At 43.5% G+C, this 19,374-nt stretch overlaps 2 protein-coding genes across 2 annotated transcripts in view; one reads left to right on the plus strand and one right to left on the minus strand.

The window, feature by feature from the left end:
• LOC115373569 (XK-related protein 6-like) lies at positions 1-11,208 on the minus strand. Its single transcript, XM_030072045.1, has 4 exons — positions 10,622-11,208; positions 3,441-3,637; positions 2,122-2,539; positions 1-505 (listed from the first exon to the last, which is right to left on the minus strand). Exons 1-4 carry the CDS (start codon positions 11,206-11,208, stop codon positions 1-3), a joined length of 1,707 nt encoding a protein of 568 aa, XP_029927905.1.
• Positions 11,207-19,374, plus strand: part of gckr (glucokinase (hexokinase 4) regulator) — a 20,020-nt gene continuing 11,852 nt past the window's right edge. The window contains exon 1 of the mRNA XM_030075244.1: positions 11,207-11,722. Within this exon, the coding sequence (XP_029931104.1) occupies positions 11,207-11,722 (516 nt within the window). The remainder of the gene's footprint in view (positions 11,723-19,374) is intronic.

Consider the following 19,374-nt stretch of genomic DNA (forward strand, 5'->3'; position numbering starts at 1 on the left):
TCAGAGCGAGGACTCGTACTGCAGCAGTTCGTAGAGCAGCGGTCCGTCGCGGTAGCGGATGCCCACGGCGGCCGGCGTGATGTACTGCAGAATGTTGATAGTCCTCCGCAGGCGCCTGTCGACGTAGTGGGCATCCCAGGCCGGGTAGCGCTTCCGGGGCATGTCAATCTTGATGAGCGGGCCCTCGGGCTTGGTGGAGGGCGGCGCCGACCTCACCTGGAAGACGGGGAGGCAGGTCTCGGCGATGCTCTCCTCCGTCTGCGACTTGGCCATGTGGGCCGGCGTGGGCGGGGCGCTGGGCGGGGCGGACGGCGGCAGCGGGAGGCCCCAGAGGAGCTCGGCGCAGCAGGAGGAGGCGGGGCTGGGGTGGAGGTGGGCGGTCGCCGGGTGCAGGAAGCCGTAGTACAGCAGCATGACCAGGACGCCCCCGGCGAACGACAGGTAGACGCCGCACAGCGCCGGGACGGCGTAGGAGTCGGTCAGCGCTGGATCCCTGTAGGCGTACCTGCAGCGAGGTGGAGATACAGCGGGTCACACGCACCGCTCTGTTCTATTTGGAGGCGCTAAGTGCACGGAGCACTTACACAACAACAGCCTGCAACCACTTCTTCCTGCACTGCTCCTGTGGTCGAGATCAGGGGTTTTCAAACTGGAGCCTGCGGGCCACCAGAGGTCCTTGAGGGTCCTCTAGAGGGCCCTCAGCAAATCAAGGAATAGATTAATTTCACTGCAGTTTAAATGCTCATGAACCGCCTCTCATGGGCATTTTAAAATCTGATCCAGCATCACTGATCTGACCTTTAAGTGTCAAATAGGAAATATGATATGAAAATGAACTTTCAGAGACTTAAAGTTGTTTTCACACAATAAAGGCGTCCACATTAGCTTTAGTGACATTAGTTGACTTGAAAAGAGTGAAATGGTCTGTCCGCCAGAAAATAGTCCCTAGTGAAACGTTTGCTTTACACATGTAATTATCAGTTCTGATTGATTGATTATATATTGTGAAATCTTAAGTACTCCTGAATGATTTGCAAAATGATTGTTGAGATGTAAAATGTTGGTAAACTTAAATAAAGTGAGCCCACATTCAAAATCAGTGGTATTTTAAGTGTTTTTTCAAACAAAATATCCACTTTGAAGTTGTTGCTTGATAGCCAGTATTTGAGTCATTGTCCAACACTAAAATTAATATTTTGCTTCTACTCTGGCTGTGTTGACCAGTGGAGGTTTATTTCAAATGTAGGTGCTGTTGGCTGATCTTGCCAACATGCAGAACAACTTGTCAGACTAAAAGTCCCTGGATGAAATTCTCAGAGAGAGCACTTGAAGAAAACTACACATGGTGCTGTGAAACTACGGAAAGAAAGGATATTCAGCTCCTTGCACACTGGTCTTGCATATTCCTCCACTTATGTTTGTGCTCCAGTGCGCTCGTACTCGCAGTGTTGGCAATCTCTTGTCGAGAGTTGGCTGCCACTTGTGTGTATCTGCACTGTTTAGATAAGGTGTCATCGAAATGACGCTATTTTCTCACTTCTCCTGCCAATCTTTCCTCTATCCCTGCCATGTTTGTTGCTGTTGGTTGCAAATCACCAGTCATTTAGGGACGCGCCATGCTTCACCTTTGGCGACGGATATCCAATCACACTGTGTCACACTCCTTGACGTTGTCTGCAACATGGGAAAGTTCTACATGTACACAACAGTGACAAATATGCCCTGTGATAGAGGTGTACGGATCTCCATACTGATAAACAAATAGGAAAATGCTTCATCTTTCTATCTGCAGTGGTTAAAAATTTAGATTCAGTGTCCCAACAACGTGTTGGGATACAGTGATGTGCTTCATATAGGGTGGGCTCATTTAGTGAACCTGTGCTCTGTGACATAACAGGCCAACCGGCCAATGAGAGGGAGGCGATCCGCTCTTGGTTCACTTGGGCTTTAAAATAATACTCCAATGTTTTGGGCAAAATCCCCTTTTTCCAACTTACCCAGACTGCGACAAGATGTTTGATACTATTTTCTATGTCTAGTGGTTCAAAACGGTCAGTATCAGTATTTTTACAGTATACGGTGAGACACAAGAGACAGCTGTCGAAATCAGCCAATACTCACCACAACCCGGTGAGAATGGTGTTCTCGGCCAGCACCACAGAGTAGTACGCCACCATGCGGTAGCGCGTCCGGCCCTCCTTGACGTTGAACCAGCAGAAGATGTAGACGATGCCCACCACCATGTTGAAGAGCACCTCCTCCCACTTGGACATGCAGAAGTCGGTGCCACCGTGCACCACCCAGAAGGCCATGGCGCACCAGTGGAGCACCACGAAGATGCCGAAGTAGATGTGGAAGAGCGAGGCGAAGAGGGCGAGGGAGAGGACGCGCGAGGAGATGGTGAAGAGGCGCCAGAAGAGGTGTAGCAGCGCCCCGCGGTAGCTCATGCTGCGCTGGTCGTCACGCGAGTCCCGTAACAGCTTGTGGTAGGAGGCCAGGACCCAGGCCAGAGAGAGCAGGGAGGCCAGGGAGGAGATGCCTGCGACCAACAAAGAAGAGGCAAGCTTTCATAGCATGTAGGCAGTGACAACAAGCATGAAAACAGAGAAAATAGCAGTCAAAAAGTTGGTAGTAGCTGTTAGTCTGATTATGGAGAGTCAATATGGAGCTTATTGGCTGCGATATGCTGGGTGCTTTGAGAGTTGGACATCAGTAAAGTCGATAGCAGCCACCCACTGCAACTAGTCCTCATGCAAACAAATTATGCGTCACACAGTCCGCTTTTTTTATCTGTACAAAATGTGCTTTTTGTGAAGCCAGCCTTAGACAAATCACGATTTTGAATGACAAGAAGGAGACATTTGGTAATGGTTAGGTGCTTTATTGTGACTCAACTGTGTGATATTCAAAAATTACACTAAATAAAGACTTGTTTTTTTTTAAAACTGCGTGCCTGACGCTGTGTGCATCCACCCCCCTGTGCTAGTCACATAATGAGGTGTCTGAAAAACTTTAGAATATTAAGTAAACACTGGTGGGTGGCCGACTGGATGACACATTTTATGACCGATGAAGGAGGAGGTGGCTGGGGGAGTTTAGCTCCCACATCCCCTGAATCCTTTCGATTTTACTTCCTGCAACAACCTGAAAGTAAAGAGTTTGTCTGAAAATCCCAAACTGGCACCATCTGCGGCAGTGAATGACTGACTTCTGTTTGTGCAAATGACTAATTACTGTTTGTGCAGCTGTCAATCTGTATGTGCTTTGTTAGATGTAGTATTTGTTTGTTGGAAAGTGAATGTTCATGTTGAGCACTTTCCATGACAGAGTGAGTGATTTCTCCATGATCCCTGGCTTTATAGACACACTGCACTGTAGTGTGTATGAACATGTGTTTATTATGTGAGTACGTCGCCCAGTGTGAGATGTGTTCCACCTACACTGCAGCGTCTCAGCTCGGTTCTCCTGGATCATGATGCAGAGCTGCAGGACCAGCTGAGGCGCCGACTCCAGGAACGTCTCCAGCAGTCGCAGCATGTTGACGTCAGCGTACTCGAACATCATGGCCCAGTACCAGCGCCGCTGGTGCTCCCTCTGCCGCCGCGACTGGATGCCAAGATACAGCGTCCTGATGTACCTGATGGGGGTCACAGGTCAAGGAGTTCAGTATTAATGTACTGCATTTTGATTTTGTTTTATTTACAGTTTTTATCCCTCTGTCTCTACTACCTCTGTTACCATGTCTACTTCTACCATTGTTACTACTACAACTACTATTACCACTGCTGCTAATGTCACAACTGCTACTACTACTATTACTACTATTGTTACTACTACTACTATTTCTACTATTGTTACAACTACTACTACTACCACTACTATTGTTACAACAGCTACTACTACTATTGTTACAACTACTACTACTACTATTGTTACAACTACTACTACTACTACCACTACTACTATTGTTACAACTACTACTACTACTACTACTACTATTGTTACAACTACTACTACTACTACTACTATTGTTACAACTACTACTACTACTACTACTATTACTACTATTGTTACAACTACTACTACAATTGTTACAACAACTACTACTACTACTACTATTGTTACAACTACTACTACTATTGTTACAACAACAACAACAACAACAGCAACTACTACTACTACTACTACTACTACTACTACTACTATTGTTACAACTACTACTACTACTACTACTACTATTGTTACAACTACTACTACTACTACTACTATTACTACTATTGTTACAACTACTACTACTATTGTTACAACAACTACTACTACTACTACTACTACTACTATTGTTACCATTGTTACTACTACAACTACTATTACCACTGCTGCTAATGTCACAACTGCTACTACTACTATTACTACTATTGTTACTACTACTACTGTTTCTACTATTGTTACAACAACTACTACTACTATTGTTACAACTACTACTACTACTATTGTTACAACTACTACTACTACTACCACTACTACTATTGTTACAACAACTACTACTACTACTACTACTACTATTGTTACAACTACTACTACTACTATTGTTACAACTACTACTACTACTACTACTATTACTACTATTGTTACAACTACTACTACAATTGTTACAACAACTACTACTACTACTACTACTATTGTTACAACTACTACTACTACTACTATTGTTAGAACTACTACTACTATTGTTACAACAACAACAACAACTACTACTACTACTACTACTACTATCATTTCCACTCATTTTATAACTACTACTGCTACTATTGGTATTACTACTACTATCACTGCAACTGCTACCACCACCATTACTTACACTAATGTTACAACTAACACTCGTGCTATTTCTTCTATTGTTACTACTACTACTGTTACCACCTCTACTTATTTTACAACTATTACTACTACTGCTACTTTTATCATTACTACTGTTTGTTAATTGAAGTGAGGACCCTGTAGACTCAGCTGACAAATGTGGAATAAGCACGTATTACAGTGGTTGAGTCTACGTGGTTCCCAACATCAGGCCAACTCACTGATATTAGTCCCCTTATTCCCTCATTTGGTCGATTAAAATACAAAAGTTGTTTTGCACATAGAGTTTGTAGCACTTGCTAATATCAAACTCTCATCCCTAGTTGGAAATTAATGTAACAGCAATGACATAAACGCCATACAATACAGGTACATACATTTTCAAACAGCCTATGTAAATATCACACAATATCACTGTGTTAGCAGTGGAAAATGACATGCATTTATTCATTAATTTAGCGCATGTGATGCGGGTCTGAATAGATTTCAGCCAGCATTTGACTTTTAGATTAACAATTTCATAAATAACTTATAGACTTTTATTTCATGTGGTAGATTACTCCATATTTTAGTACCTTTTATAGAAAATATCGTCTAGGCAAATGCCAGGTGACAATGCAGTTACCCTCACTCCTACCTCTTGTAACTTGATTGCCTTCTTGACCACTAAAACACTTGGTTAGATTTTCTGGCGTTAATTTATTGTCACACTTAAGACAAATTTAAGACATGAAAATCAAATAAAACTGTCAAAACTGACAAGGTTGTACTTATTTAGGATATTGCATTGATGGCACCTATTATTTTGTAACCATTATTTATAGACAACATAAAGGAGGCATTCAGTTATCACATCTGAGCTTTAAAGCCTAATGTGAATCCAGTTTCTGTACTAATAACTCAAAATACACACCACTGTTCAAATGATCAGAGCATCTCAGGGTGGATTAAAGGTGAAAAGGAAAAGGGAAAAGGGTGGCAGGGTGACCTCATGATCTGAGAGGCTTTCCTGTAAGCCAAAAGGTCAGAGGTTTGACCAGTGCAACAGTCAATAGATCACGTCAAAGCGTCCCTGAGTGAGGCGATTTTAGCATTAATGCCTCAAATGTAAATCTAAATGTAAAGGCCAAGATCATACGCTAAAGGGCACAAAGGTTCAGCCAAAAATGCCAAGGAGGAAAGGTTTAAGGGTTAAGTGTTAAATCGGCCTAACAGGATACATTAAAAGCAAACGTGAATCAGCAAAAGTTTGAGTGGAAATGTTAAGGGAGATGGTTAAGTAGAGGAAATGTAAAGGTCAGTGGGTTCAACGGTGATATTAAAGGCCAAACATTTACTGAAAGTGGAAATGTGCGTGCGTGCACAGAATGTGATTGAATACTCGGGCAAACATTACAGGAGGGGTTCTAAGGGGGCAAATGCTGGGCGAGCAACTGGATACTGACATGCAGCCTCATGATGTAACCTACCTGTCGACTCAAGCTCCATTAACCTCACGCTCTCAACCTCTATCACACTACCTAAAGAGCAGTTTCACATTTTTCAATGACTGGGCCTAAATAAAATGCCTTTGATGGTGAGAGATGCTATGTAACACCAGCTGGTGCTATCCTGAGTTGGTTCTATTTACCCCCACATAAGCAGTTACCTTCAGATTTCAGCCAGTTCAGCATCCGCGCCACATCGACCCCAGACGGGACACTTTTTAAGAGGCTTTCTCAGGGCACTTAGAGGAGCAGGGAGGCTGTGCAACCGAATGAATGCATTTTTCATTATAAACCAGCAAACTACTGTTTTAAATTAGGGCTCAGCAATATATTGATATTATAGATATCATCTGGGAATGTTGATAACATCTTTATATGACATAAATGTTGTCTTTTCCTGGTTTTAAAGGCTGCATTACAGTAAGAGGATGCTATTTTCTGAATTTATTAGATTGTTGTAGCCGTTTTGTTATTTGCCTCTACCTGCTTGGTCATCATATCCAGATTACTAATAACTGTTTATCAAAAATCTCATGTTTAAATATCTTATGAAAGCACCAACAGTCATCCCTACAATGTTGTCACAATTCAGATATCGAAGTATTTGGTCAGGCATATTGTGATATTTGATTTTTTCCATATCACCCAACACTATTTTATATGTAACTTAATCACCCTGAAAATTATTTGGCTACTTGATACAAAATCCACTAGCCACTTCCACTGTTTTACCAGCCAGCTTCATTCCCTATAGAGCTGAATGATATGGTAAAAAAATCATATTGTGACTAATTTTTTTTTACAGATATTGTGATTGTGACATGATTTATGATTTTAGTAAAAATGATCAGTTTTGCAGCATAATTTTCACTTTCACTGAAAAAGCTATTAAAATGATGATGGTGTGATTTTTGTTTTTGGGTCCACACTAGGGGTGTCACAATGTGCTGGTATTGATGATAAACATGGTTTTTAATAAAAGAAATACTTATATCTTATTAATAACATACATACGATAACAGTGTGTAAATAATCCAGCGCCTGTTAAATGATTTCTGCTTCTTTTCATTCTCGCTTTGCCTCCCTCCCCTAATGCCTCACACACAAACACACACACGTACACACACATCTCACATGGTTACAGACTCAGTCCATCTAACTACATTCTATTTCAGTGTAATTCGTTGGCAAAAAAAAAAGAGAGACAAAAGGCATAAAAAACAAAGTTAAAGATGAATTTGACTGATGGCGTTTTTGTCCTAGTCTATATTTCTAATTTCTATAGCTATCACAATAATATCGATATCGTGAATTATTTTTGACCCAATAATAGTGCAGTGAAACCTTTATCAAAAAACTGCAGCTCCTGTGATCTGGATATTGCATTTGGAAATATTGTAATTTTAATATTATTTTGATTAATTGTTCAACCCTAATTCGTAGGGCCTCTAAATGCTGGGGCACTACCTTTAAACATGACTTAGGAGAGTATAATGTACAGGCATGAATAAATGCACACTGCAGCCTTGCTGAGGTAATGGTAATGGCAGCATTAACTTAAAAGAGGAAGGAAATCTGTACACTCAAAGCTCCATTTATGATTTGATCATCCTTGTCTTCCTTATCGACTTTAATCTGAATTAATGAGGTTCACTAGCCAGCGCGTTTAAGTGTGCCTTTTCTATAAGAACAGTACACCATATATGACATTGCATACATAAGAGGAACTAACTTACTTATTCATTGTCACGTAAGAAAGTGGGAAAGTCAGGGATGATTTTGCTGCAGAGGTTTGATGTGATGAAAGACACAAATACATTACTAAACATGTGGCCTGAGACCCTTCTAACCAAGGGAGTGTGTCCATGAGCCAAAGGTGTTCATAACAGTCAGATCCATACATATGCTAGATGTACATTGGGCGGTTTTCTGGATATAGGAAATTATGTGTGGGTGGAATGCAGCCAGTGATCTCGCTTCCATATGCCTCAAGGCACTCACAGCACAGTGTGTATGCATGTGTGCATATGTGTATGTTTTTGTAGATGTCTGCATATGTGCACTAATGAAGTCCTCCTTCTTTCCCCGTGTGTGTAACACCACTTTGTTCGTGCACAAGTGTCTGTGTGTGTGTCGTCCTACATTATGCATGGCTCAGTATGTATGGATAATGTAGCCATCTGGTAAGAAATATTCCAGCTAAATTCACTTAACATAAATAATTCACCATCCATTTGAAAACACCTACAAACACACACACACGCACGCACATGCATGCTGTCATCATCTGCAGTGCATTAATACCTTTAAAAAGAGCCATTCAAACATACATTCAAACATACTCGCTAGCAAGTCTTGTCTGCCCTTGAATTTGTCAATGACGTATAGGAGGGGGGGATAAAGAAATGCTTCCACTTTCATGATTTTTTTTGTTTGTTTGTCTATAAAAAGGGTGTCCCTTGGTTTAGATTTAGATGACAGAGTGAGGCTTTGCCGCGCAGCCTGACAGGTGACACTGGCAAGCCACTTAAACGCCGTCATGGAGCAATGTGTATTTGATCATCAGAAACCATAAATGACTCATGCGGCGCCCCCCACCCCAACCACCACACACACACACACACACACACGCACGCAGAACAGCCCTTCCTCCTTCTACGTCTCTCTCCATGTTTCTCTCTCTCACTCTCTCCCCTCCCCCCTTTTTACTCCCATTGTGCATGTGCAAGCTTTTTTTTCCCCATCGTCTTTCTCGTTCACTACCACTCCTCCCCCCATACTCCCTCCATCTCTATGCAATCTATCTCAATCAGGCTGTACCATTTCCTCAGCAAACAACCCTCCGCCTCCTCCTCCTCCTCCTTCTCCTCCTCCTCCTCCTCCTTCCTTCAAGAGGGAGAGTCCACTCTGCAGGCTGAAAGGGGTTGGGGAGGGTGGGAGGTTTGGGCCAAGAGGAGGAAAGGGATGGAGGTGGTATGGGCGGGGTGGGGGGGTGAGTCAGGGGTGTGTGGTGGGGTAGATTTAACCCTACAACTACACAAACACCACTGTAGAAGCAGCGCATTACACATCCTAACGCAGTGGGGGATAAATACACACCACACACACACACACACACACACACACACACACACACACTCACTCGTCATCACTCTGCTCTCCTTGCTGCCTGCCCTGAGGCGAGCGGACACCATTAAAGAGTCTTCTCAGCAGGAAGGGGGGGCAAACGAGGAGCGAGGGAAAATGAAAATGGAGAGAGAGAGAGAGAGAGAGAGATGTCCTTGCATAGAGGGCTAGAAGGCTGAAGACAAGCTAAAACACTCCTGCGACTACTTCTGCTGTCAAAGCTACAAACACACACACACACACACACACACACACACACACACAAATACACAAACATACACACAGACATTCATATATGTGTATAGATATATACAGCCTGTGAACACACACATGCATGGAGTCGAAGGAGAGTGAGAGCATGAAACCTTTTACTTCTGCAATGGCAAGCTTGAGTGTGTGTGTGTGTGCGCGTGTGGGAAAGCGAAAGAGTTTGTGCAAGTGTGTGCAAAAATGTTTCTGCTTTTGCAGCCAGTGCTTTTAGCGCCACAATTATCACCTACCCTTGTCCAACTCGGGGGGTGTTTGTGTGTGAGGGAGAGAGAGAACAGAAAAGAGAGAGTGAGAGAGTGTGTGTTGCCAGAAGCACAGATGCTTTTCCTCTTTGTACTCTCCATGCATGCTGACACTCATAGGAAGAGCCGTGACACCGTTTTTTCCACTGGCCTCACACACACACACACACACACACACACACACACACACACACACACACACACACACACACATACACACACACACACACACACACGAGTGGGCACACATGCACACATCCCTGATTATTCCCATCAACTATAGTGAACTGGACGGATATTTCAGCACCGTGGACAGCGCTTCAGCCAGACCCTACACACTCTCTCATTCTCTCTCTCTCTCTCTCTCTCTCTCTCTCTCCCCCTCTCTCTAATTGTCTCTCTCTCATTCTCAGATAGTTGCAGGAGAGCTGGAGAGGTCAAAGAGAGCATCTCCCCCCCCTCCTGCTCATCCTCTTCCTCTCCTACCTGTCAGTGTGAGGCAAGCCTTCTTCTCTGCCAGCTACATCAAGTAGACACTCCACTCTACCCATTAGCAACAATAAAGTGTGTGTGTGTGTGTGTGTGTGTGTGTGTGTGTGTGTGTGTGTGTGTGTGTGTGTGTGTACAGTGCCCCCCTACCTCCACACCTGTCCCAGCTGGAGGATGTGTATGGCGGCCTGCCACAGCCAGATAGAGGCAAGCCTCAGGCGGTCCCTGCCGGGGTACAGGCACCCCAAACCCGCCGTGCCCCGCTTGGTCAGCCCCTCCACCACCCCGAGCCCCCCGCCGGTGTAATCCTGCACGAACCAACGGAAACTCAGAATCTGGACCAGCACCGACGGCACCAGCACGAAGAAGAGCGTGAGGCCAAACCAGAGGTAGTCCTGCCTCTGGTAGTAGTCCGCCGCCAGGCACAGGTCCGTGCCAACGTCCCAGAAGAAGACGAGGAGGGCGAGGATGATCCAGAGGCAGTCCAGCCACAGCTGCTCCCGGGGCGGGCAGTGAGTCTCCCGGACCCCCACTCCTCCAGTGGGCTGCCCCCCGCCGAGCAGAGAGCCGAGGCAGGCGGAGCGGCAGCCCCAGTAGCAAGCGGAGGAGCGGCAGCACTGGCAGATGTGGATGGCGGCGGAGTCCAGCGGCTCCTCGGCGTCTCCGTCGTACAGCTGGGCAAAACCGCCGCCGCCGCACGCGACCCCCGACTTGCCGCCGTCCGACTGCGCGGCCATGTTCCCCTTCCCGCTCCTGCCCTCCTGCGAAAAGCACGACACGCGCCCCGTTTTGCTTGTTGGCGAGGCACGGATACCACGTCACTTCCCAGATACCTGCTGTCCCCTTCCCTCTCGCGCCGCGGCGACTGCTGTGTCTCTTTCCCGCCCGGGGCGCGAGGAGCCATCAGAGCCGGCGGCCGCGCGACGGCGGCTCCCCTTCTTCCTCGTCCGGTCTAGACACCGCCACCGGGCGCTCGCGAGCTCTAGCGGCAGCAGCAGCAGCGGAATCCGTTCCCGTTCTAGTCCAGCAGCCCTGCATCATCTTGTCCTGTGCGCACGGTCATCTAGGGCGACGGGAGGCTATGACGTAATGCATCTCCCGCGGTTCTTGAGACTTGTGGACCTATGTGTGCACGGAACACCAGATTATGCTCTCAGATCAAACTACGACCCCCGAGTATATCAACCTTCCCGTTCAGTAAACCGGAAGCGCCCCGTCTCCCGCGTCATCCCGCCCGCACACCGGCTGCCGGTAACCGGTAACCGCTGCAGCCCATGTCCGCTCCTCTCCGTTCCGCAGCTCCAGCCTTCTGCGGCTCCGTCAGCTTCCCCACACACTCTGTCTCACTCCGCCCTCTACCGGATAACGGCGTCAATCCTGACACCACATCTGCACACGCACGCACAGACGCACGCACGCACTCACGCAAAGTGCAGGGCGCGTACAATGCTGCGCTGTAGGATGAGAGCGATTGTTTCACTGTAAAAGCGTGCAGTTTCACAGAGGAGGAGGAGGAGTGCTCCAGGAGGAAAAATGAGATTTCTATCCATCCATCCCTCCTTCCTCATATCTATTCATCTGTTCCCCGCTCTTGTTCCTTCTCTCCATCCTTAATTTTCTCAGTCCCTCCATCATCCCTTCTCCTTTTCCTCCTATAGCTTCTCTCCATTCGTCCCCTCCAGTGGGCCGCCTGCCCTGTGGCTCTGCCAGCCTAATCAGCCAGAACATATGCGTTCGTGCGTGTGTGTGTGTGTGAGATCCCTCCTAGGCACGCAGGCAGATAGAAAGAGGGAAGGATTTAGTACTCTGGGAAAGCAGTGTGTGTGTGTGTGTGTGTGTGTGTGTGTGTGTGTGTGTGTGTGTGTGTGTGTGTGTGTGTGTGTGTGTGTGTGTGTGAGTGAAAGCGAGAGAGGAGAGGGAGAGGATTTAGGAAATAAGAGCTGGAAGGCGCGAGAGGCAGATAGAGAAAAAAGGGATAGATTTAGGAATCAGAAGAAGGAGGTGAGGAGGGAAAGGAGGGATGAAGGAGAGACAGAATAGGACATTTTTTAAGAATGGCTGGCGGGATGAAAGGAGTGTTTAAGAGGAGAAAGAAAGAAAAGGGGGATCAATTTAGGAAGACGGTTGGAAGGCATGAGGGGGATGGATGGGGACAGAGGGACAGAGATGGGAGGGATGGAGGAAAGAAAGCAGAGAGGATGGAGCTAGATATTGGAAGAGGGATGCACTGCCTAACAAAAGAGGGAAGAATAGATTTGGGAATGGAAGCCATGGCAGAAAGCAAGGAAGAGAGAAAGAGAGAGGAACAGAAGGGCTAGAATAATGTCTTTTAATTGAGGAAACGGTAAGAGAGCGAATGGATGTGAAAAGTGACAGTGTAGCTCTGTCCTCTCTCTCTCTCTCTCTCTCTCTCTCTCTCTCTCTCTCTCCTGCATACATGCACACACTCAGTTTCGTTCCATGCATGCATTGCATCTCTTTATCGCTCTCTCTCTCTCTCTCTCTCTCTCTCTCTCTCTCTCTCTCTCACACACACACACACACACACACACACACACACACACACACTTTCGCTCTCAGAAAAAACGTTGCTATGCAAGCACATGGACTCTCTCTAGGCACATGTATTCTCTTTCTCTCTCTCTGACCACTGGAGATTAGCCTCTCTGTTGTCATGACGACCGTGGCTGTGAGGGTTGAAGGACGAAGAGAGGGAGAGAGAGAGAGTGCTGCATGTATGTTGGTTTGTGCAGGCTATGAGTGAGAGATGAAGAAAATGAATGAAAAAGAGAGAGGACTTATAGGTAATAATTATGCACATAGAGCATTGCATTCTTCAATAATGTATGATGAGTTTTCTGGGTTTCGGGGGGTTTGGGCTTGCAACCAGGCTGATTAATAAGTACAAAATCATTCTCAATAATGAAAAAAATATACATTCATACATTCATCCATGCCTACCCAGGCATGAATGAAACAGGGCACACAGCTCAAAAACACAATGAATATTTAATAGAGACTGGAAGAATGTGAATCCCGTTGAGACATAATTAAATCAATACTATGTCCAAATAGAAATATGGCAACATAATAAAATGACTGTACTAAATTAAATAAAATTAAAAACAGATCATTTGCATGTGCATGGTCTATAGGCAAGACAGTTGCTGAAAAAGTTTAAAGTTATAAAATGATGCACAAAACATGGATTTTTTTTTTTTTTTTCTGTTTGATGTGATGCTGCAGATAAAACAATGGCATGTTGGCTTTGAACATTTCACTCAATATGTGTGATGGAGCTTCAGAATCACTGGAACCAGTATGGGGAAAAAAATGTTTGTTTTTCTTACTTTGAAGCTATATAAGAGGAAATTTAAGAGAAAACCAGAGCACAGTAGCTCAATATAACTGAAATTATTTTAATATAATATATATCGTAAACCACCACTTGCAGCATGTAAGCCCTTTTTCACACTTAACTATCATGTGGGGGTAGCTGAGTGGCCCCAAATGCATGAGCTGGGGCAGGTTGTGTTGAAGAAAACTTGTATTTAAGAACAAACTCAGGGAACTAAGGAACAAAAATCACAATCATTACATGCAGAAATGACAATAGCAGCCAAAGACTAAACTGGATTAAATACTAGACTAGACTTAAATACACAAGAAACTAATGAGGAAACAAGACACACCTGGGGCGGGGGCTGGAGCTCAAGACAGGAGAACACAGAGGATTGGCTGAGGGGAACGCTGGGGAGGGAACAGACCAATCAGGGCTGATAACACAAACTCAGGACAGGTGCGGGAAGCTGGGAAGGGCAAACGAGACTGACACAGGGAAACACTGGATGAACAAACAGCTGAGTCCAGACATAAAGCCAGCCAGCCTCAGCATAGGGCCTACTAAATCTTGATTTTTTGGGCATATCCTCACGTCTGTGAAGCCAAATATGCCCAACAATGCTGTGATTGCTCATAAAATTTGTTGGCTTTTTGCCCATTCGCTGAAACAGGCATGAGATGAGCCCACACCCTACCAGAACCCTAACCCAGTCCAGCTATAATGTCAGCTACGCCTACATGTTTGTTAAAATTCAGCAAACACACAGCAGAATGTCAGTAGATATGTCAATATGTTGAAATATAATTTATGGCTGTTCACAGTCTCCTGACCTCTTGTTGATATTTAAGTTACATACAGTATTAGTTGAAATTCTGCTGAACCTATATGGGACTATCCACAGAAAGTGTGACCATGGCTTTGATTTTCAAATGTGAATCCTTACCCCAGGGTTTACAGTGGCCCTTTTCATGCTTCCTCAGCCCGAGGGATGCAATCCAGTCGCCCGAATGAAATGTTGCCATTTGATGTTTCTGTAGAACAGTAAATACATTGCAACGTCAATGTTTCTGAAGCAAAAGTACATTGCATATCAACGTTTACACTTACAGCCAGTGTGGTGGAACCTGTGTCAATGTCACATGACTGTTAAAGCCAGATGTTTGCTCATCGGCTACTTCAGCCACTTTCATTTGCTTTGTTAGCCACCAAACCTGCTTGGTTAAGGTTAGGAAAACGTTCGTCATCATGGTTAAGGTTAGGAAATGTTACGGAACCTGTTGATTGTGCCATCCACCATGCCACCTATCTCTCACTGTATACTATGTCATGAAACTTGACAACATATTTCACCGTATCCTTGGTTTGAATAAATGTGAAATGCTAACATTTTTTTCCCTTGCATCTGGGCAGCTGAGGCTAATCTAAGCCCTGGGCTGAGATCAGGCTCAGTTCACACTCTTACTTATTAACCCAAGTCTTATAGTAAGCCTCAGGTTGAAGGGACTGATAACCCTAGACTTGGATTTTCAAGTGTGGATTCTTAAGGCCAGCTATAGGCCTGGGTCAATGAGTGCAAACTGATGCTATTGATTGAGACGTGCATGTTTATAGATTGTTAAATGCAGAAATGCTGCATTGGTGCTGCATTTTCCCCCAGCACCAAACAAGGTGGAGTGACAAGCCAAGAAAGTCAAACTGCATTCCATAAATGGTTACATGAACAAACCATTTGGTGTTACAGGGCTGTGTGACTGATTAGTGTTGATGACTCCTTAGGGAAAAGATTTGCCCAGAGTTAAGAACGATGGTGGGAATGAATCGTTGAGAAAGCACGGTGGAAATGAGGTTCTATGGCCGGCTTTTAACCAAAGGAGCTTTCGTGCTATGGCTGGGAAGGTCAGTGCAGTGCAATCCTGCAGCGGGCTTTCCGGGCTTGAGACTGCCAGAAACTGGAAAGTCAGCTCAGGTCAAGTCCAATTTATTATTTATGAAGTACTTTTAACAAATAGCTGTAAAAGGCAGCAGCGAAAACAAATGTGGTTAAAAATACAAGAGAACAAACACATGCTAATACAGAGGAAGATTGTTCTTATGTTTCAGACTCTTCTTTTGAACTTGGTACTCTGCCTAATTAACACAATTATTTTGGTCTTGTACTTCTGCAGCCGAGCTCAAAATCTGACCTGAGGGAAGTGGAGAGAATAGCACTTACTTATGAATTTCAATACACAAATTTAATTTCGTAGCATACAATGACCCAATCAGGATCAGAGAAAACTTTTTTCAAATGCTGCTAACTCACATCTTATTTATAAGAGTTGCTCTGATACTTTATAGATGACAAAAAATTACTTGAGCTTGTAAAACTTGAGCAATCGTAGATTAGATTTGTCTGCTGATACTGTATGTTACAATTCACATTTGGCAGACAAGTGTTGAGACAATCCACTGATTCTGGCATCAAGATCAGTGTCTCTTAATTGAAAAATTTTGATCACATTTTGGACATGGCTACAAAATCTGTTCATGATACTGGTTTGCAAAATAAAGCTAAAGGGAAGCAGTAAATTTATGATGTCAGTGTCCCCTCCAGCTGCTTCAGCGGCAGTGAATAAGAGATTCTGGAGTTGCACAGGTTTGAATCTTTGTAATGTGGTAATTAGTGTTATTTGAAGCAGAAAATGCACAATCATCCACAGAAAACCCACAGAGACACACAGTCATAGTCAACTTTGCTTATTCATGTCCTCTCCTTTCACTGTGTAGGTGCACTTAGATATGATTCACAGGTTTGGGGCGCACGAAGAACTGACCTTTTTTTCTTAGGAATTCACGATCATGAAGACAAAGGTATGCATATTACAGAATTGTAGTGCATTCAGGATGGGACTGAAACTGAAAATCACTCAGGAATGATGAATTTAACCTTGTTGCTGCTCCCATGGATGGGTTCACCATTGCTCAAGTTTTCCAAAGATCCCAAACATGTCATGCTGAATTGCAGGGAAACGTATATAAAATAAGATTGTGAATTTCCTTCGGGATGAATAAAGTATCTATCTATCTATCTATCTATCTATCTATCTATCTATCTATCTATCTATCTATCTATCTAATGTACAACACATGTAGATCTTTTCTATTTGATGTGATGCTGCAGCTATAAAACAATGACATCTTGGCTCTGAATATTTCACTCAATGTAGGTGTGATGGAGCTTCAGTATAAGAAGAGGTGATGTGTTGTAAGGATATTATTTCATTGTAATTGAGGGTGTAAGCAAACCCAGCCCTGTTAGCATCCAGTGAGTTTTTTATTTATTAAAGTCAAGTAAATGAGGCATTCTGGATTATTTATCCAGCCCATAACATCCCACGCATCATTATATTATGTATAACTTTAGATTCTTTCCAGTCTCATTTAGTCTCCTGCTAAGCTGAGTGTCTGTTGTCACTGGTTGGCTAAAGGGAAGAGCTGCATCATTCATGGAGCACCACATGTTTCCCGCCCGTTTGTGAAAGATGCAGCAGTGCAGATGTGCCGTGGAGGAAACTTGTCACAGAAGCTGAGGCGGGGGGGCTCGTTAAAAGGGAGACATTTCCATTTTAAATCAGCTCGTTAAGTTTCTGTTAAGACAGAAACAATGAAAAGCGGCCAGAATGCTCGACGGAGCTGTTTGTTTGCGTGTGTGCAGTCGCTGGCAAACTAGGGCCGAGTGGTAAACAAGCCAATTTGCAACAATAAGGAAATCAACAGACGGTGATGATGTCTGAAAACAACTGCTGAGCAATTACTACAATAACCCCCCCAACACACACACACACACACACACACACACACACAGGTGCTTGTGTTTCAGTTTCATTTTAACATTAATCATCAGTGCCGCTATTGTTGCAGTGTGAAAATAAAGGTTAGGTTATTAGAGAGGTTCATTAAATAGTCATTTCTAATGAACACACAAGGATGTCTGTTATTTCTGAATGACAGATTGCTGTGTCACACTCATCACAGGCCATTAGTCCACAATGAACAAATCCACAAGTTGGTTTCTGTGCAAATTTAACTGGCGACACTTGGTGGCAGAAACATGTTACTGCATGATTATCCCAGAGAGACGCTCACTCATCTCGAACAGAAATATGGAAGTTTTTTTTTTTCTTTTCTAAAATTTCCTCAAATTCATTGGGCGTAAAAGCACTGAAAAACCTTCACAGGTCATGCTAAAACTCCTTTAAATGTTTTCTTCTATAATTGCCATATTAACAGGATGTTTTATTAATTAAAGTCAAGTAAAGGAACATAACTTTTTGGTAACTTTTTTCTTCTTTTTTTTAAATGTTATTTTATTGTTCATTTTTATTTATGTATTTGTTTATTCTTCCCTTTTCTCCCCAACATTAAGGTACCACTGCTTCATGTCTCTGTATACTGACATTGTCTGTGTTTGGAAAACTGAAAAATACTTATTAAAAAAAAAAAAAAAAGGAAATGAAAAGCTTTTCATTGTTGGTTAGAGGCTGAATGGCAGCCCTACCTAATTTGTTCTTGTTGCCATAGTTACCGTCCCGCTATGGTTGCAGTATTGCTGTACTATACAGTAGAAGCTTTAGCATGCAATAAAATCATTTTTGAATGAGCAGTTCTTGGCAGTGATTAATGATAAGTAGCCGTGCAATCAGGACGATAATGTGCAGACAGCCTTGTAAGCCGTGCTGCACATTAATCCTCAGGCTGCTTATGAAGGTGCAGTTTATTTTCACATTTGGCACGGTGCCAGGCTCTGCAGGCAGCTCAGCACTTCTCTGTCCAGCCAGTCTAGACAGTCTGAGGCGGCTGAGGTCCAGCTTTCCTGACCAAACCCAGTCAGCCTCCCTGTAGCACCTTCTGACAGAGCACTAACGAACTCTTGACAACAAGGGGTTAGCCACTTTAGATGGGCCTTGGCTAATCTGTTAATTGGTGGGAGGCCATTGGCTGTTTTAAATGTGCTATATAAATAAAGCTGACATTGACATTGACATTAAATAAAGATTTGTGAAATCCTTGAGTCCAGAGCAGGCTATTTTCAAATGTTTTATTTAACCTTCCAAACAACGTTCCCAACTTCCCATTATTTCTAGCAAAGACACATATTTAAAAAAAAAAAATCCCTACTGTTACCCATGAAGATGCAATTTTTCTTTGTATTTTTCTTTGTTTTTCCTTTTTGATTTTTTTTTTATTGATTGACATTTTAATTTTCTTTTAATAATTATTTTTATTTATTTTATGATTATTTTTATGGCTATGTTTATGCTTATAATTAGTGTATTTATTTACTTATTTATTTATTCATTTTTTTATTATTATTATTATTTTTTTATTTTTATTTATTTATTTATTTATTTATTTTTTTGAGAAGTAATGTGAATTGTATCTTGTGGGTTAAGTAAAACATTTCAAATGCAAAATCCACCCCTTGCTCCTTGGTTTCAGGGGGTTAGTAAAATGAAATCTGCGGCCTGTGGCCTCTACAGCTGCCACTGTCACTGAGGCTTCTTAAACACATGAAGTCATT

The sequence above is a fragment of the Myripristis murdjan genome, chromosome 2 (genome assembly GCF_902150065.1).
Source record: "Myripristis murdjan chromosome 2, fMyrMur1.1, whole genome shotgun sequence".
NCBI lineage: Eukaryota > Metazoa > Chordata > Actinopteri > Holocentriformes > Holocentridae > Myripristis > Myripristis murdjan.